Source organism: Gossypium hirsutum, chromosome D05 (assembly GCF_007990345.1).
Source record: "Gossypium hirsutum isolate 1008001.06 chromosome D05, Gossypium_hirsutum_v2.1, whole genome shotgun sequence".
Classification (NCBI taxonomy): Eukaryota; Viridiplantae; Streptophyta; class Magnoliopsida; order Malvales; family Malvaceae; genus Gossypium; species Gossypium hirsutum.
Genome location: NC_053441.1, coordinates 20939353 through 20954685, shown reverse-complemented (window position 1 = coordinate 20954685; position 15333 = coordinate 20939353). Strand labels below are relative to the sequence as shown.

Below are 15333 nucleotides of genomic sequence, written 5' to 3'. Positions count from 1 at the left end.
GATGATTATATCATTGAGTTGCATTGATTAATTCGGTCTATGTGATGGAAATGTCAAGAACATTTGTCTTTGATATGTGATGATCATGGTTTAAGCTCATATGGGAAAATAAAGTTTCATAGTATGAGAGTGTGGTATTAAAATATATATATTGGATTGAAAAATTGATTTGAATTGTGAACATGAAAGATTGTGAATTGAATAAAATGGAAATGGGGCTTTGAATTACATAAGTAAGTATCGGATCTCGTAGACCCTATTTGTTATGAATATAATATTTTGAGGATATGTTGTAAAGAATTATAAAAGCATGTTAAAAATTTGAAGAGTTTAAATTTGAATGATATTTTGTAATTCGGTTTAATACGTTTACATGTGTAAGTGTTCTAGTAATGCATCATACCCTATTCTGGAGTTGAATACGGGTAAGGGGTGTTACAAATTAAGTATAAACTTGAATTCAAATAGGTAAGGAATCAAAAGATGGTGTGTTAAGTATACGACTTCTGTAGTATGTAGCATCATTCACAAAAATGGAATTCATAACCTAAGAAATAGGTAAATGATATCCTCTCATTGGCATTACACGATAGATAAAAAGTAAACGTGGCCATGAGTCGTTTGTCTTTATGATAAATGACTTTGTCAAAACTATTTTTTTGCCGTGAAAATGAGATTGACTTGGATTTTGAAAATAAAAACGAGTATAGGAGTCGCCACCAATCTTTTTTGATGAGGTGCGATTGGGCCACCTCGAAAAAATGTTGTTTTTAATAAAGGATTCGATTTTATCAAAACAGCTGTTTTGGTTTACAAAAATCATAAAACGGGTCCGGGAGTCAGTTACGTACGAGGAAGGATTGGCACCCTCGTAACGCCCAAAATTGGTTCCTAGTTGATTAATTAGTGTCTTAGCGTCGAAGATTGAAAATTTTGAAGAGTTTTAAAAAATGATCCTTTGTCAAAACATTCACGTTAATCGAGAAAGAGAATTACGTCTCGTAAGTTAAGATACAATGCCCAAAATTTCCGATACGAGAATGAATGCCGAAAAACTTATTTAAAAAGATATTCAATTATCTCGAGTTTTAGAAAATACCATATTTCGTAAGTTAGAACACAATCTTTTATTAATTCCCGAGATTATTTTTAAAAAATTATGTTTGAAAAGATTCGTTTATTTGGATTTATCGAGAAAAATGAAACCCCGTAAGTTAGGGTACAACTTTTCCGAATCTCAAAATACAAAATGCAATTTATTTAAAACAAATTTTGATATATCGAGTAGAATGAAATACGATATCGTAAAAAATGCAAAAATAGATTATATCGTTGGCATGCAAGACAAGCAATGACAAATACGATAATGCAAATGTGAATAGCACATGCAACAACCAATAAAAGATAAATAACAAACGGATCGATCGTGCAAAATAAACAGATAAACTATTCAAATAAAATGGGCATAAAATAAGAAAGTAAACACCACATGAAACAACGAAACCGTAATAGAAATAAATAAATAAAAATACAATATAAAAAATAAATATATGTATGTATGTCTACGTAAAACTATAAAAATAAGAAGAATATATATATGTGTACGTTTAAAATTAGGAAATACAAAAATGTAAAGTATGTATATATATATGTTTACGAATTAAAATATGCATTTATATATGTACACATATGTATAAAAATTATGAAATGTATAAAAGTATATGAGTGTGTGTACGTATATTTTTATAATAATATACATAAAAGTATAAATTTATATATATACTTATCATAAAATAAGTATGCGTATATAAACGTATTTTGAAACTATAAGGTATGTAAAACATATTTAATGTAAAACGTACACACATATGTATATTAAGATATATGTATATGTATTTACAAGAATAAAAAAAAAAGTATAAGTATGATATATGTATAAGTAAATTATGAAAATATGTATATGTATATATTAAAATACGTATATATATAAGTATATATATAATGAAATATGCAAAAAAAATATATTTATAATAATTTTAAAAAATGTACGTATATATATTATAGAAAATGTATGTATATATGTATGGATTATAAAATATGGAAAATATATATGTATTATAAAATGTATATGTATATATATAGAATAAAAAGTGTATATGCGTATATTACAAGAAGTATGCACAAATACATTGTTATAATAATAATACCATAGTAATAATAATAATAATAATAATAATAGTACAAAAAGGACAAAAGGACTAGTTTGAAATCCAAGCAGAAATTTACGAGCAAATTCGAAATAAACCCAAATGTGCAAACCCCATTGAACACGCACAAAATAAAGAGGGGTCAGAAGGGAAATTAATCCTTGTCCTCCAAAACGCTGCGCGGCGAAATGGGTTAAAATGGGACAACATCAAAATGCGGGGCGAATTTAGGAAATTAAGAAAAGTGAATTAAAAACTATGAAACAAATTAGGAGGCCTAATAGCGCAAATTACCCATTAGGACAAGAACGCGCGGACCCTGTCTGCAGGTCGGGTCAACGCGCGGATCTTCCCTCATTAAAACGGCGTCGTTCTCCTTTAATACTAAAAACGAAATTTTTCTTAAAAACATTTCTATTTCATTTTTTAAAAATGGTAAGCAAAGGTGAGGGGGGTTCTCTGCTAGGGTTTCGACCCTAGCACCTTCATGCCGCCGCCGTCGTGCCCACCGTGAAGCCACCGTGAACGGCACTCGAAACCAGGTAAGTCACTTTTTCCTCTTTATTTTTTTATTTTTAAAAATATGAAATAAAGATCAAAACCAAAAAAAGAAAATTCGAAGAGAAAAGGGAAAAAAAACAAATCACCTTCAAATTGCTATTTGATTCTCATTTTTTCAATAGTTTTTGACACAATATTCGTAACCCCTTTTACAAATTAAATTTGGCTTTATATAGCCGAAATAACGGAAAAAAAAACTCTCGAAAACTCTTTTTTTCATTATTGTCGTAATTTCTGCTATTATTTGATGTTCGTGGTTTGTGGTTTGTTGCAGGAAGAATGTGCAGGGTGTGGGGCGACGTGCTGCGACGTTGGTGAGGTTGCTGTGGCACTGGTTTGCTGCTAACTGCTTAGGGTTTCTGTGTCTTGGGCTAATTCGGGCTGTTGGTATTGGGTTGAAGTCTGTATTGGGTTTGGGGTAAATTTTGTTGTAATCTGGACATGGACTTAATTTTATTTGATTTATTATTTTGGTTTATTGCTTACACGGGCTAGGCAAATTGGCATATTACAGACTTAATTACTATTTGACAGTAATTAACTTTTCATGAAGGAAAATATAGTGGTTACCATGAGATAAAATAGGATCATATTGGAGAATGAATTTATCCCAAAGAGAATAAGGATATTCTACGAAGGTAACACACTTATAACAAGTTCATTAGACGATCACTGATTGAGTAGCTTTTATAATTGTATGTAATTAAGGAGAGTTCAGCCACAATACTATAGTGGAATGACTTCATGACTAAATAAATTTCTAATTAATAGGTGAAAAGCTTGATCAAATGAACAAAAATGAATGAAAATGATAAATTTGGTGAAATTGGTCACATTCGGGAATGAATATATTTTCTCACTAAGTATAAAAATGACTTGAAAATTAATTTAAGTTTTTCGAATTATTATTTAATTAAATAATTGAAGATCGAAAATAGAATTAAATTAATTAGTCATTATGAATCCATTGAATATGAAATTAAATATATTTTCTCATAAAACTTTTTACGGTAAAGTTGTCATGACTTCAACGGTATTAAAATTGAGTTGAGATGCAACGCCCCACTTAAAATATTTCTGTATCTGCAAAATTCTAGCATAAATGTGTATTTGCCTCAGTGGTTAAGTGTTTTGTGTGTGTGTGTGAGGTTTTGGGTTCAACTCTCACTTTTGGCAAATTTTGTTATTTTTTAGATCCAAGCCTAGTCATTGGTTAGTGGGCTTATATAAAATTGTTTGTTAATCTATATTAGAATGAGCCTGCTGGTTTGAGTGGTAAAGAGTTGGTATGTTAGAGATCCTGTGTTCAAATCCTTGTGTGAGTGAGGGTGTTAATTTTTGTTCGGTTGTCTGATAAAGTTTCAGTTGAGTTAAAACTCTGAGGTAGTTGTGAGTTAGTGGACTAGTGGGAGGAAAATAAGGGATATGTTGTCATATTTTTCTTTTTCAAAATTTTTATTATTTTTTCCTCTTCCAAATTCCCAAAAGAATTGACGTTCTTTTCCTATTGTCTGGCAAAATCCTTTGCTTTCTTGCTTTTGAAATTCTGTCGCAATCCTGCCATTCAATCTCGATTTTTCAGTCTTTTGGTGTTTTTGTGCGGTTTGATAAGTGTAAGGGGTGAATTTCGTATGGTTTGGGGAAATCGTTTTTAAACAGTTCAAATTGATTTTATTCTTTCTTTCTGTTCGTTGATTTTGAGTTTTGGTAGCAGTGGATTGTATAGAACGGGGCTTTCCTCTTGCGGAATCGTAGTTAGAATAATTCGGAGCTTTGGGGTAAGTGATAAACGCTTGTTTTAAACTGTTGTCGGTTTTGTGGGTTCGATTTAATTGTGAAATAAGATTGATTTTGGAAGATTTATTGTATTGATTTTAGGTGCTGGTCGACTCGGGAGTGATTTGGCATCAAAATCGTGCCAATGTGTTCGCAAAACAAAGAAAATTAGGTTTAGGCGAAAGCCGAAAAAGTAATCTGTTGACGCCACATGGGTGTGTGGTCGGTCGTGTGGTTGGCCATGTGTGAGACATGGCTGTGTGTCTGACAAAGGTGTGGTCATGCACAAGACACGACCATGTGATGGTGTGGGCGTAACCGTGTGGGCCATATGGGATAGGCCAAGTTGGGTGTGTTGGCCACATGGGCATGTGGGCCCATAATTCTGAAATTTTCCCTAGGGTCGCATGGGTTATTCCAATCGACTTTGGGTCTACCGTAGGGTTGTAAGGGCTAACCAAATCCTTAAATTATGTTATTTGATATTCTGATACTCTGCTCTGAGTAAGACACTGTTATGCATGTCTGACTATTGTGTTAAGGATATATATATGAAATTTGTATATGAGCATGTTATGCATGCGTTTGTTATTTCTGTATTTGTGACTGAGACGGGTTTTGTATATGTGGAGGAAGTGTTCTGTATGACGACCATCTCCTATATTGTGGCAGCTTGGTTGCACATTATCTGATACGTGTCGTAATGGCATGATATGATGTGTAGGGATGGGTGGGTGTTTTTAATCTCACATGGTGTGATGGGTTGGTCGGAGTTGGTGTGTAGAGGATAGGGGTAGGATTTTGTATATCTGTTCTACATATCTAATTTTGTTATCTGTATCTATAAAGGACTTAAGTTCGAATCTGAATCTAAATCTGATTATGTATGTGATATTTGTATGAATTGCATGTCTATTTCTGTTGGGGTACACACTGAGTTTACGAAAACTCACATCTGTTTTTCTATTCTGTTTAGGTAATCCACAAGCTTAGGCGGATCGGTGTGACGGAGCCTCACGGTGACCACGAACTGGTTTTTATTTTAATTTAAAGATTATTTTTAGAGTTTGTAATAATTGGACTCTCTGGACTATTTGGTGTAATTTTGGGATTTAGACTCTCGTTTTAACATATTATTTGCGACGGATATTTAAAACTATGGTTTTTACTAAAACAAAGGTTTTCCAATATTATGAAAGGGATTTTCAAAAACAACGTTTTCTATAACTTTCGCTATAAATCTCGTTTTGGTAAATAAAATAATTAAATAACGTTTTTGGCATTAGATATAAGTGAATATGAGTTATAAAGCTAGAATGATTTATCGTAACGACTCCGTTTTCAAAATCCTTCTTTGTGACATCTCCGGATTCGACCATAACGTTTAGGCTAGGTTTGGGGTGTTACATGAGAAATTTATTTAATTGGAAATTAATTTATCTGATTAAATTAATTAATAAATAATATTTATTTTGGGAAATAGAAAAACATGTATTACGTTAGATTTAATTATGAAGTGTTTGATTAAAAGTTTAAGAAACATATATAATTGGACTAATACAAAAGAAGCCCAATCTCTCATCATATTAGGCAACATCCCTAGTGTATTTAACTAGGAAGTGTCAGCCCCCTCTTCTAGTTAAATTAGAAGATTAGTTTTTCTATTAAATAAATATTATTTGTATTTTATTAATTCAACCAAGATTTTTCTATCACTCCCTATAAATAGATTATACTGATAGACCTATTTACACAACAGTTTATATAAGTTTTCAATATTTTTATTCTGCTAGAAAATATAATTTTCTAAGTATAAAATATATTTATAGGGGAATAATAATTCTGACAATTTTTATTTAGAGAGATTTACTTTTTCCTATTGAAAGGGATAAATTGTTTTTGGTTTTGTGTTTGATTCGTGATTGTTCGAGCCCACACTCGAAGCAATTCGTGGTATGAAAATAGCGGAGAAAACTTTTCGGTTGAAAGCCAAGAACGTCTGGAATCTATCTCACACAAAGCACATGTAATTTTTTGGAAAAAAATTATTGCTATAAATATCACAAACCGCGTAAATGTTCAATTTTTTAATTTTTTTGTTAGGATAGAAAACCACTTTTTAAACTAGAATTTTTCAACATGATCAACGGTCAATCAATGGTGGTCAATGTTGATCAACAGTGATTAATGTCAATCAACATCAAGTCAATGGTGGGCCAATTTTTTATTTTAAATAACCCTAAGTGCCACATGACACGTTTTGATTGGTTGAAAGGTGCCATGTGGCACATTTTGATTGGCACCACGCGTGGTGACCACTGTTACAAAAAAGAGAGGCTAAACCAGGTAACATAATGATAATCTAAGTATCACACTGGGACAACAAAATGTTTAGGTACCAAGTGGAAAAACAATTTTAGTTTGGGGCCAAATTGAGCACTAAGCTATTTAAAAAGACATAACGACTTGTTTGACCCTTTGGCTTTATAAAAAAATCATTTTAGCCTTCTATTTAAAATTTGACATCTTTTATCCCTTGAACTTGCATGATTTGTTAAATCACTCTAATTTAAAAAATTAATTAGTTACTAACATGGCATTCACGTGGCAAACCACTTGTATACCACATCAACAAAGTTAACAAATGTTAACTTTTTCATTCATTTTAAGATGATTTGACAAACAATGTAAATTAAATGAAAAGCTAAAATAAATTTTTTTTATAAAAATAAAGATCCTTTAATAACCATCAACAAAATAATAGGCGAGAAAGTGGAGCGATTTCTTCCAGTTTTAATTCCTTAGAATCCTCCTGTTGTAGAAAATACATTTGGAAAATAATGAAAAGATATAGGTATAAAAAAAAAACCACCTTGTCATTAAATATTTTTGTAGAATTATATAAAATATAATATTCTTGCTTGAGTGAATATATAAATAAAACTATTCAATTATGCAAAGAGTAATAATAAAAACGTTGCTTATAATAATTAATTAAGTACAAATTAAGATTATATATGCAAATAGTGAAAGTAAAACCTAGTTTATAATGATCAATTAAGATGATATAATGGATAAAATATAATATATAAAAAATTAATTAAATTTTTAGAAAAAATACAATAATATGATAGACAAAGTATCACAAATAAACAATAAACCAATAGAAAAATATTATTTCCATTTTGGGTTGGGGTAATTATTTATTTATTGTTTAAATTATAGTGTAAAAATTTAAAGGTTACAATTTATTCAAAGTTTTTGTATTCTTCATATATGTGAAATTTAATTTTCATATTTTTATTTTCAAGAATTTAGTCTCTCTACTTTTCGAATTAGGTTCATTTGTTAGAATTCTTTTGTGTTGGTGAAAACAATAAAATAAATTTAGTATCTATGTAACAAAAAATAACACCTAAATTTAATAAAGAAATTGAACGGTGGTAACAATTATTAAAATTCCACACCACTATTTTAATTAGAATAAAGTATTTAGGCTATCTAATGACATTATAAAAGTTGAAGTATCAAATCATGTCAAAATTAAAGTATATAGATTAAATCTCAAATTTAAACGAAATGTAATGATTAGATTATCAAAACTCATTTGCGAGTTTAAAAAATATATACAAATTCAGAGCTTGATTCATTAATTATTATTATTCTTTTATGGCGTAAAGAAAATGGATTAAAGTCATTAATAATAGGTAACACTAGGATTCTCTCCTATATTATTTAAAATTGCGTTATTAATAATATCAAAAATTGTTAAAACAAAAATGGTAATCTTATATTTAGAGCGATAATGTGAATTAATCTGATCCACTCCTAATACCATTCAATTTGCAATGCCTTTTTCTTTTTCTTTATTTATCTTTTACCCCTTTTTCTTTCAATTAAATCTTGGTAAAGTAAAAGAATGGGATCCTTGTTGTCCAGCCCAACTTACCCACTTTTTTCATATCTCAAAATTATTAAATGGGTTTATGATTTTAAATATAATTTCTTTATTAAATTATCTTACTTTTTAAATATATTTCTTATATTTTCATATACCATCCTATAAAATTCAGTTCTTAAATCTCGATGTCTCATCTTTACAATTTATATATGGCAACCTTCCCCTAAGCACCATTTTCCTAAGACTTACATGATACAAAGAATATGTATTGGGACATAACACATCCATCAGCTCTCTCATCTGATCACTCACAACCCTATTATAGGAGTTCATGATTGGTCATCCTTTCCCCCTATAAATCCCCTGGATGATGGGTAAAGACAAGCTAAAATACTTTATTTATTTAGCCCAAATTGTACCAAACTACCTCGTTGTTTCTCTGCGAGCAACACCTTCTGCACCTCTCTTTATCTGAACTTCCTTCATAATAGTGACTCTCTGCACCCCACTTGGTGTGAACCAACCTTATCAACCATCCCATACTTTTGTATTGTAATAATATTCATTTCCATTTTTTATCCATTTTTCTATTAATTATTATCCAATACAATTTCAATAATCATTTATAAACGTGGCTTCCACAATTTGAAGGTAGGCTTACGTAGGAAGGAAGTCAAAAATTTTATGTTGGGGCCGAGAAAAATAATAAAATTTTTGAAAGCCAAAACTACGAAGGTTAGGTTAAGTAAATTTAATTTTTTTGAAAATTTACAAGTATAAATATAAAAAAGAATCGCAAATACATTACAACTACAAATATATATCCAAATAATTATAAAATGGATCAAATAAAAAAAAACTCAAACGAAAAAAACCGAAATACATAATGAGATGAGAGACTACACATTATCTTAACTTTTATCCAACAATGTCTAGAATTGAATTATTAATTTTAAAAAAAACCAAATTATTTTTATTTTAATTAAATCTGCAAGTAGCTTTCTATTTTTTAACTAAGGGCCAAAGCCCCTACCCCAGCTTTGCCACTGAACCTACACATGATTAATATACAAAAATGTTTTCTTCTATTTCCCCTCACTGCCAAGTGGCGATGCATAAAACTCTCCAAATCCACAATCCGAAGTTGCTCCAATATTAATTTCCAATATTATCTATCTATAGCTGACCCCCGTCCCCCGCCTTGCAATTCAGTCAAAGTCCAAAATTTTACCCATGCGTTACACGTATCTCCAATTGCCTCCATTTGTCTTGCCACAGACATACCCAACTGTCCCCATATACCATATATATATAATCCTTTCCAATTTTCAACACCCAAAATTCTAAGCATCCGAATATTCCAAAACCAACGGAGGCTGCCAACCAGGGAACTATTCCACTATTCTACGTAATTGTCCGCAAAAGATATCCCAAAACCTGCGGGACAATAACTCAGCAGGGCGGAAAATAATGAAGGCCGAGACTTTGACTCTGGTCCTGGTGAACCTGGCAGGGATCATGGAGAGGGCGGATGAGTCATTGTTACCAGGCGTTTACAAGGAAGTTGGTGCTGCCCTTCACACCGACCCCACTGGACTCGGCTCTCTCACCTTGTTCAGATCTATCGTTCAATCCGCTTGTTATCCAATTGCTGCATACCTGGCTGTGCGTCACAATCGAGCCCATGTAATAGCTCTTGGTGCGTTTTTATGGGCTGCTGCCACTTTCCTTGTTGCCTTCTCCTCCAGTTTCTTTCAGGTAAACTGTAGCTACCTATTTTGCCCCCTTTATTTTTTTAATCGAGTGATCTTTTATTTATCTTTCTTTGCTTGGTTGGTGGGAATGTGAAAGGTGATGCCTGGGAATCAGAGATTTTGGTTTTGGTCTTTATATGTTGTTTCGGTTCAAGTTTGTTGAATTGGGTATGGTTTAATTGAGGTTTTCTGTATTGTGAATTAGTGATTGGAGCGTATTGCCTGATTATGTTTTGGTTGTTTTGGATTGGATCGGTTGAGCGTATTGGCAACTATAATGGTGCAAATATTTGGTCTGATGGTGGTGATTTGGTGGATGTACTTGTATTCTTGGTTATGATGGATCTGGTTATCTGGTGAATAAAAACAGAGGAAAATGCATTAATGGATTTCATCTGCCATTGATAAATGTAACTTGAATTAAGAAACATTGTTGAAGATGCACATTTGTGGCACCAAAAGAAATCTTGGAATATTTTGGTGTTTTCACTTTTTCTTTAATGTTGTGTTTTTTCCCTTGCTTGCTCAGTCAAGCACAGAGGGTTAGAGGTGTTTATTTTCTTGGTTCAACTGCTTCTTAAGGCTGATGTCAGGTTAAACTTTTTTTTTTTATTTTTTTTCTATTGTTTCCTTATGAGTTAACAAATCTGTAGTTATGAATTCCCTAAAATATCATATGTCTACAATTTGTTTGGGGGATTTTTCAGTTAGCTACTATAAAAATTGCTTAGAGTGCTACAGGAAGTACCGGTAGCGGCTAGAGCAAGCAACCAAGTTAAATTATTTAGTCATTTGGCATCATTTGAACAGGTGGCCATATCTAGAGCTTTAAACGGAATTGGCCTTGCCATTGTTGGACCTGCAATCCAGTCCCTTGTTGCTGACTCAACAGATGACAGTAACCGTGGTATGGCTTTTGGGTGGTTACAACTCACAAGCAATCTTGGTTCTGTTATTGGAGGATTCATTGCAGTACTAATAGCTCCAATAACATTCATCGGTATCCCTGGTTGGAGAATTGCCTTCCATCTGGTAGGACTAATCAGCATCATTGTTGGTACGTTAGTCTACCTCTTTGCCAATGATCCACATTTTTCAGATAGTGGGGCAAAATCTAGCAATCAAATGTCAAATAGAACCTTATGGTCTGAAGTGAAGGGCCTGGTTCTGGAAGCAAAATCAGTCGTAAAGATCCCATCATTTCAAATTATCGTTGCTCAGGGTGTTACTGGTTCATTCCCCTGGTCTGCATTGTCATTTGCACCGATGTGGTTGGAGCTAATTGGGTTCTCCCACAAGAAAACTGCATTCCTGATAGCCATGTTTGTGATTGCTACTTCTGTGGGGGGCCTTTTTGGTGGTAGGATGGGGGATTTCCTGTCCACACGTCTCCCGAATTCTGGAAGGATCATTCTAGCCCAAATAAGCTCGGCATCGGCCATCCCTTTAGCAGCAATACTCTTGCTTGTTTTACCTGATGATCCATCCACAGGTGTGATGCATGGTTTGGTCTTAATCATTGTTGGCTTCTGCATTTCCTGGAATGCTCCAGCTGCAAACAAGTAAGATTCTCAAACTTTCTCTTTTCCCTCCATCTATTTTGTTTAACATTCCATTACGTGAAATTATATTTTACATACTCGCAATGTAGCATTTACCAACTTAGTTTTGTCATAAGCTGGACAAAATAAATGTATCTCGAAATGTCCTATTAAATATTGGATCAAGGTATGCAAGAGTCCGGACATAAGCCCGAGTTCACTTGTAGAAAACACATGAAGAGCCAAAAAAGAATTGACAAACTTGAGCATGTATAGTTGAGAGTTCAAAGGACTTTTCTTGCTCCTATATTGATAACGTGGAATGTGAATGTTCCTATGCATGCAGTCCAATATTTGCAGAAATAGTTCCAGAGAAGTCAAGAACAAGCGTCTATGCTTTGGACCGATCTTTTGAATCCATCTTGTCATCATTCGCCCCTCCTGCAGTTGGAATTCTAGCTCAGCACGTTTACGGTTACAAACCTATTCAGAAAGGAGTAAGTGAATCTGAAGAGATTGCAACAGATAGAGAAAACGCTTTGCCGTTGGCAAAAGCACTGTACACAGCAATAGGAATTCCGATGGCACTCTGTTGTTTCATCTATTCATTTCTCTACTTCACCTACCCGAAGGATAGAGAGCGAGCTCAAATGGAAGCATTCATAGAATCTGAGATGCGAGAGCTATTGTCAGATACTATGCCTGAAGGTGGAGATCATTCTCAAGCTCAACCATTTGAATTGGAAGAACCATATATTAAAGACAGAACCATTATAGAAGTGGATTATGAAGATGAGGTTGACCTTGATCCCGACGAAAATGACGAGAAGCCTATACTTCACGCCAGTAGACACTCTCTTTGATGTATAGCGAGGAATGTTACAGCAATGACGAGGCATCGCTTTCATCCTGTTGACATTTTGAACAAGCTGAAGTCAATTTTAGGGTTGCTGCAACGGTCCTTTGCATGATTGAGTTCTTACCTGCTCTGGTCTTCTTCAGCGATACGTAATCTAAAAGGAAACGTACCTAAGTTTGATAAATTCAAAGGTAATACACACTGAAAAAGCTGCATGTATGTTTGAATTGACAACATTTGAGTAGTCAAATTTGATCACATTCGGTCGAGGATTACTGTAAATGCCTATAAATTTTTGCATTCATTTTTCCTTTTCATGTACATTTCGGCCACCTAGGCAAACGGTTTCAAAATCACTAAAAAGGACGGCTATAGAAGGCTCAAGCAACAAAGAGCAGGGTCCTATTGAGCAGCAGCATCTCAGGGATTCTTACATAAATCCATACATTCTTGAAAGCTCTGCAATCCGTGCTTATGTTCTTATGGAACTGATATTTTTCCTGGTCTCTGAAGTATTCTTACTAGAGGCTTCTCTAAGAGAATTATCTTTTACTTGGAAATAAATCAATAAATCAGTGTTACCACTTCCAGTTCCCATGATATGTTTTCCACCCCGCAAAGTGTACTGTCTATGGGCATAAGGACTCATCTCCAATAAAAGAAAATGCTAGAGTGGAGGCATGAAAGATTATAATCTACGATAAACCTATTATGGTTAACACCAGGAAGCGACAAGCCCGTCTAGCTCAGTCGGTAGAGCCCCACGGTGGGCGTTATATGTCATTTTTGCGGAGGGCAGGCCACATCACTTTCACATCCTCGCGGTTCTTATTCTTGGGTTTTTCTTTGTCCTCATTTATTCAAGCCCATTGGATGTCTCGCAAGCAAAGCAAAGAAACTTGTCGAAAATTACAAAACTCCACCATATATACAATAATTACTTCTTTTTCATCACATCCGCATTAGATTCGTTGTAGGTATCTTTCTTTCTTTTCCCTCAACAATATAGATTTTTCTTTCCTTGCAAAGATGTGAATTTTAGTCGTTATACTTTTTGAAATTTTAATCTTTACTTAATCATTTGTAATTAAATTGATTCGGATAAGTTTTGTTATTAGTCTTGTATTATGTATACAGTTATGGATCTAGTTTATTTTCTCTAGTTTTATCATTTTTAGCTTTTAAGTTTTTTTAAAATTTGAAATTCTAGTCAGGGCACAGATAAAAGTTGTTAAATGTATCAACTGACTTTTTTTAATGATATGTAAAAATAATAAGTTGACATGATATTGTTGATGTGATAATATATTTATTGCATAAAAATTAAAAAAGAAAATGGCAAAAGAAAAAGAGAACATATTCGAATAATGACGGCCAAAAAGAAACTTTTTGAAGCTATTAGTTTAACTTTAGCAAAATAATCTTCCTTGTAAATTGGTTTATAAGAAGAGAAGGTTGCATTCAAGTTTTTGTGAATGATTTCGTGGATAATTAAACCTTGGTTGGTTGAGAAAATTGTTGTTAAATAAATACATTATGCTTGGTTTCCTTTTTCATATATTTTGGTTATGAATCAAAGCTCAGCTAACTTTAAATTTTAAGTCATTAAGATGCGACCTGCCGACATCTTCTGATTGGTCCCAAACATTTAGTTTATTAATTTGATTGATGTTTGAAGTCTGTGCGCAACTTTAATATATTTTTGAAAGAAAAAACCTTCACCATCAAACATTTGCTTTTGTTGTAAACTCAAATCTAGGAAATAAATATGGTTTCTTTTAAGGAATCTTTGGTTTTGTTTGTTGGTTTTTCACTCCACTCATAATTATTTTGCTTTTTGTATTTTCTTTTTTAAATTGCCGATGTCTAAATTATTTCTACAAAATATTGTTTATATATTTAATTGTTTCACCATATCCACCCCGCAATAAATTAATTTTCATAAGTTATAAATGAAATAATGTAGGGGTGGAACTATAATCTTCATTAAAAAAAAATCAACATTTGTATGAATTATGAAAGAAACCCTCTCCATTATAAATTGTAGCATACACGTGTACTTGTGTGCGCCCTAAGACATATGGGTGCAGAAAGCTCAATTGCTCCAACCTATCCCAAAACACTTCACTCTTTAGTCATAAGAAAAGTACTTTTTGCTTCAAATAAAGATTTTGTCGGAGACTCTTATGGTAATAATTCAGCATTCTTCATAGGGTCCACCCCTGTTAAAAAGTATAATCACTTAACTTCACGTCCGCTATTTCTTTTTAAATCACTCAAATAACTCCTGTATATCAAGACTTTCATTTTAATTCTTGTTTATTATTTCTTGATTAGTATTTGGATTCAAACTGTTTGTATTAATTAACTTTCAATCTCAGGTTTGAAATTCAAATCCTAATTCATACTCACAATCTTTCAATGCTCAGCAAGCGGATATATTGTTTTCGTATGTAGGTGTTAAGTGATGTTTCTGACTGATTTATATAGTTAACGACATCTAAAGGCTCATATCTCAACTCAGTCAAGTAAAAGTAATGTTTATTTTGAGGTTGTTAGAAAATATATAGCATATACCTAAGCCTAGAGAACCTAGGAGTTTTCTGTGTTTATTGAAAAGTTTGAATACCTTGAATGTGTATGCATAATTAATTGGTGTGGTATATGCATTTGAACAATAACTAATCATGTTTTGAGTTGATTGATGGTTTAGTTAAACATGTTTTTAAGAAAT

The 15333-nt window shown here is 32.7% G+C and overlaps 1 protein-coding gene across 3 annotated transcripts; it reads left to right on the top strand.

Moving 5' to 3' along the window:
* Positions 1-9777: 9777 nt before the first annotated feature.
* On the top strand, positions 9778-13182 carry LOC107905125 (uncharacterized). Of its 3 annotated transcripts, XR_001686457.2 has the most exons (4): positions 9778-10203; positions 11010-11761; positions 12087-12790; positions 12937-13182. XR_001686457.2 is itself a non-coding variant. In XM_016831698.2 (3 exons), the coding sequence occupies exons 1-3, from the start codon at positions 9916-9918 to the stop codon at positions 12601-12603; spliced, it is 1557 nt and encodes a 518-aa protein (XP_016687187.1). In that variant the 5' UTR covers positions 9778-9915; the 3' UTR covers positions 12604-12903. The 3 variants fall into 3 exon arrangements, 2 of the variants coding, with proteins under 2 accessions (XP_016687187.1, XP_040950214.1); XM_016831698.2 differs by lacking the exon at positions 12937-13182 and having other exon boundaries at positions 12087-12903; XM_041094280.1 differs by lacking the exon at positions 12937-13182 and having other exon boundaries at positions 10096-10203; positions 10988-11761; positions 12087-12903.
* The last annotated feature ends 2151 nt before the right edge of the window (positions 13183-15333 follow it).

Bases quoted from the DNA above. Each gene is read 5' to 3' on its own strand.
- LOC107905125 (XM_016831698.2), top strand. From the start codon at position 9,916: ATGAAGGCCGAGACTTTGACTCTGGTCCTGGTGAACCTGGCAGGGATC. The intron at 10,204-11,009 runs GTAAACTGTAGC...TCATTTGAACAG, and splicing joins TCTCCTCCAGTTTCTTTCAG to GTGGCCATATCTAGAGCTTT. The intron at 11,762-12,086 runs GTAAGATTCTCA...CTATGCATGCAG, and splicing joins AATGCTCCAGCTGCAAACAA to TCCAATATTTGCAGAAATAG.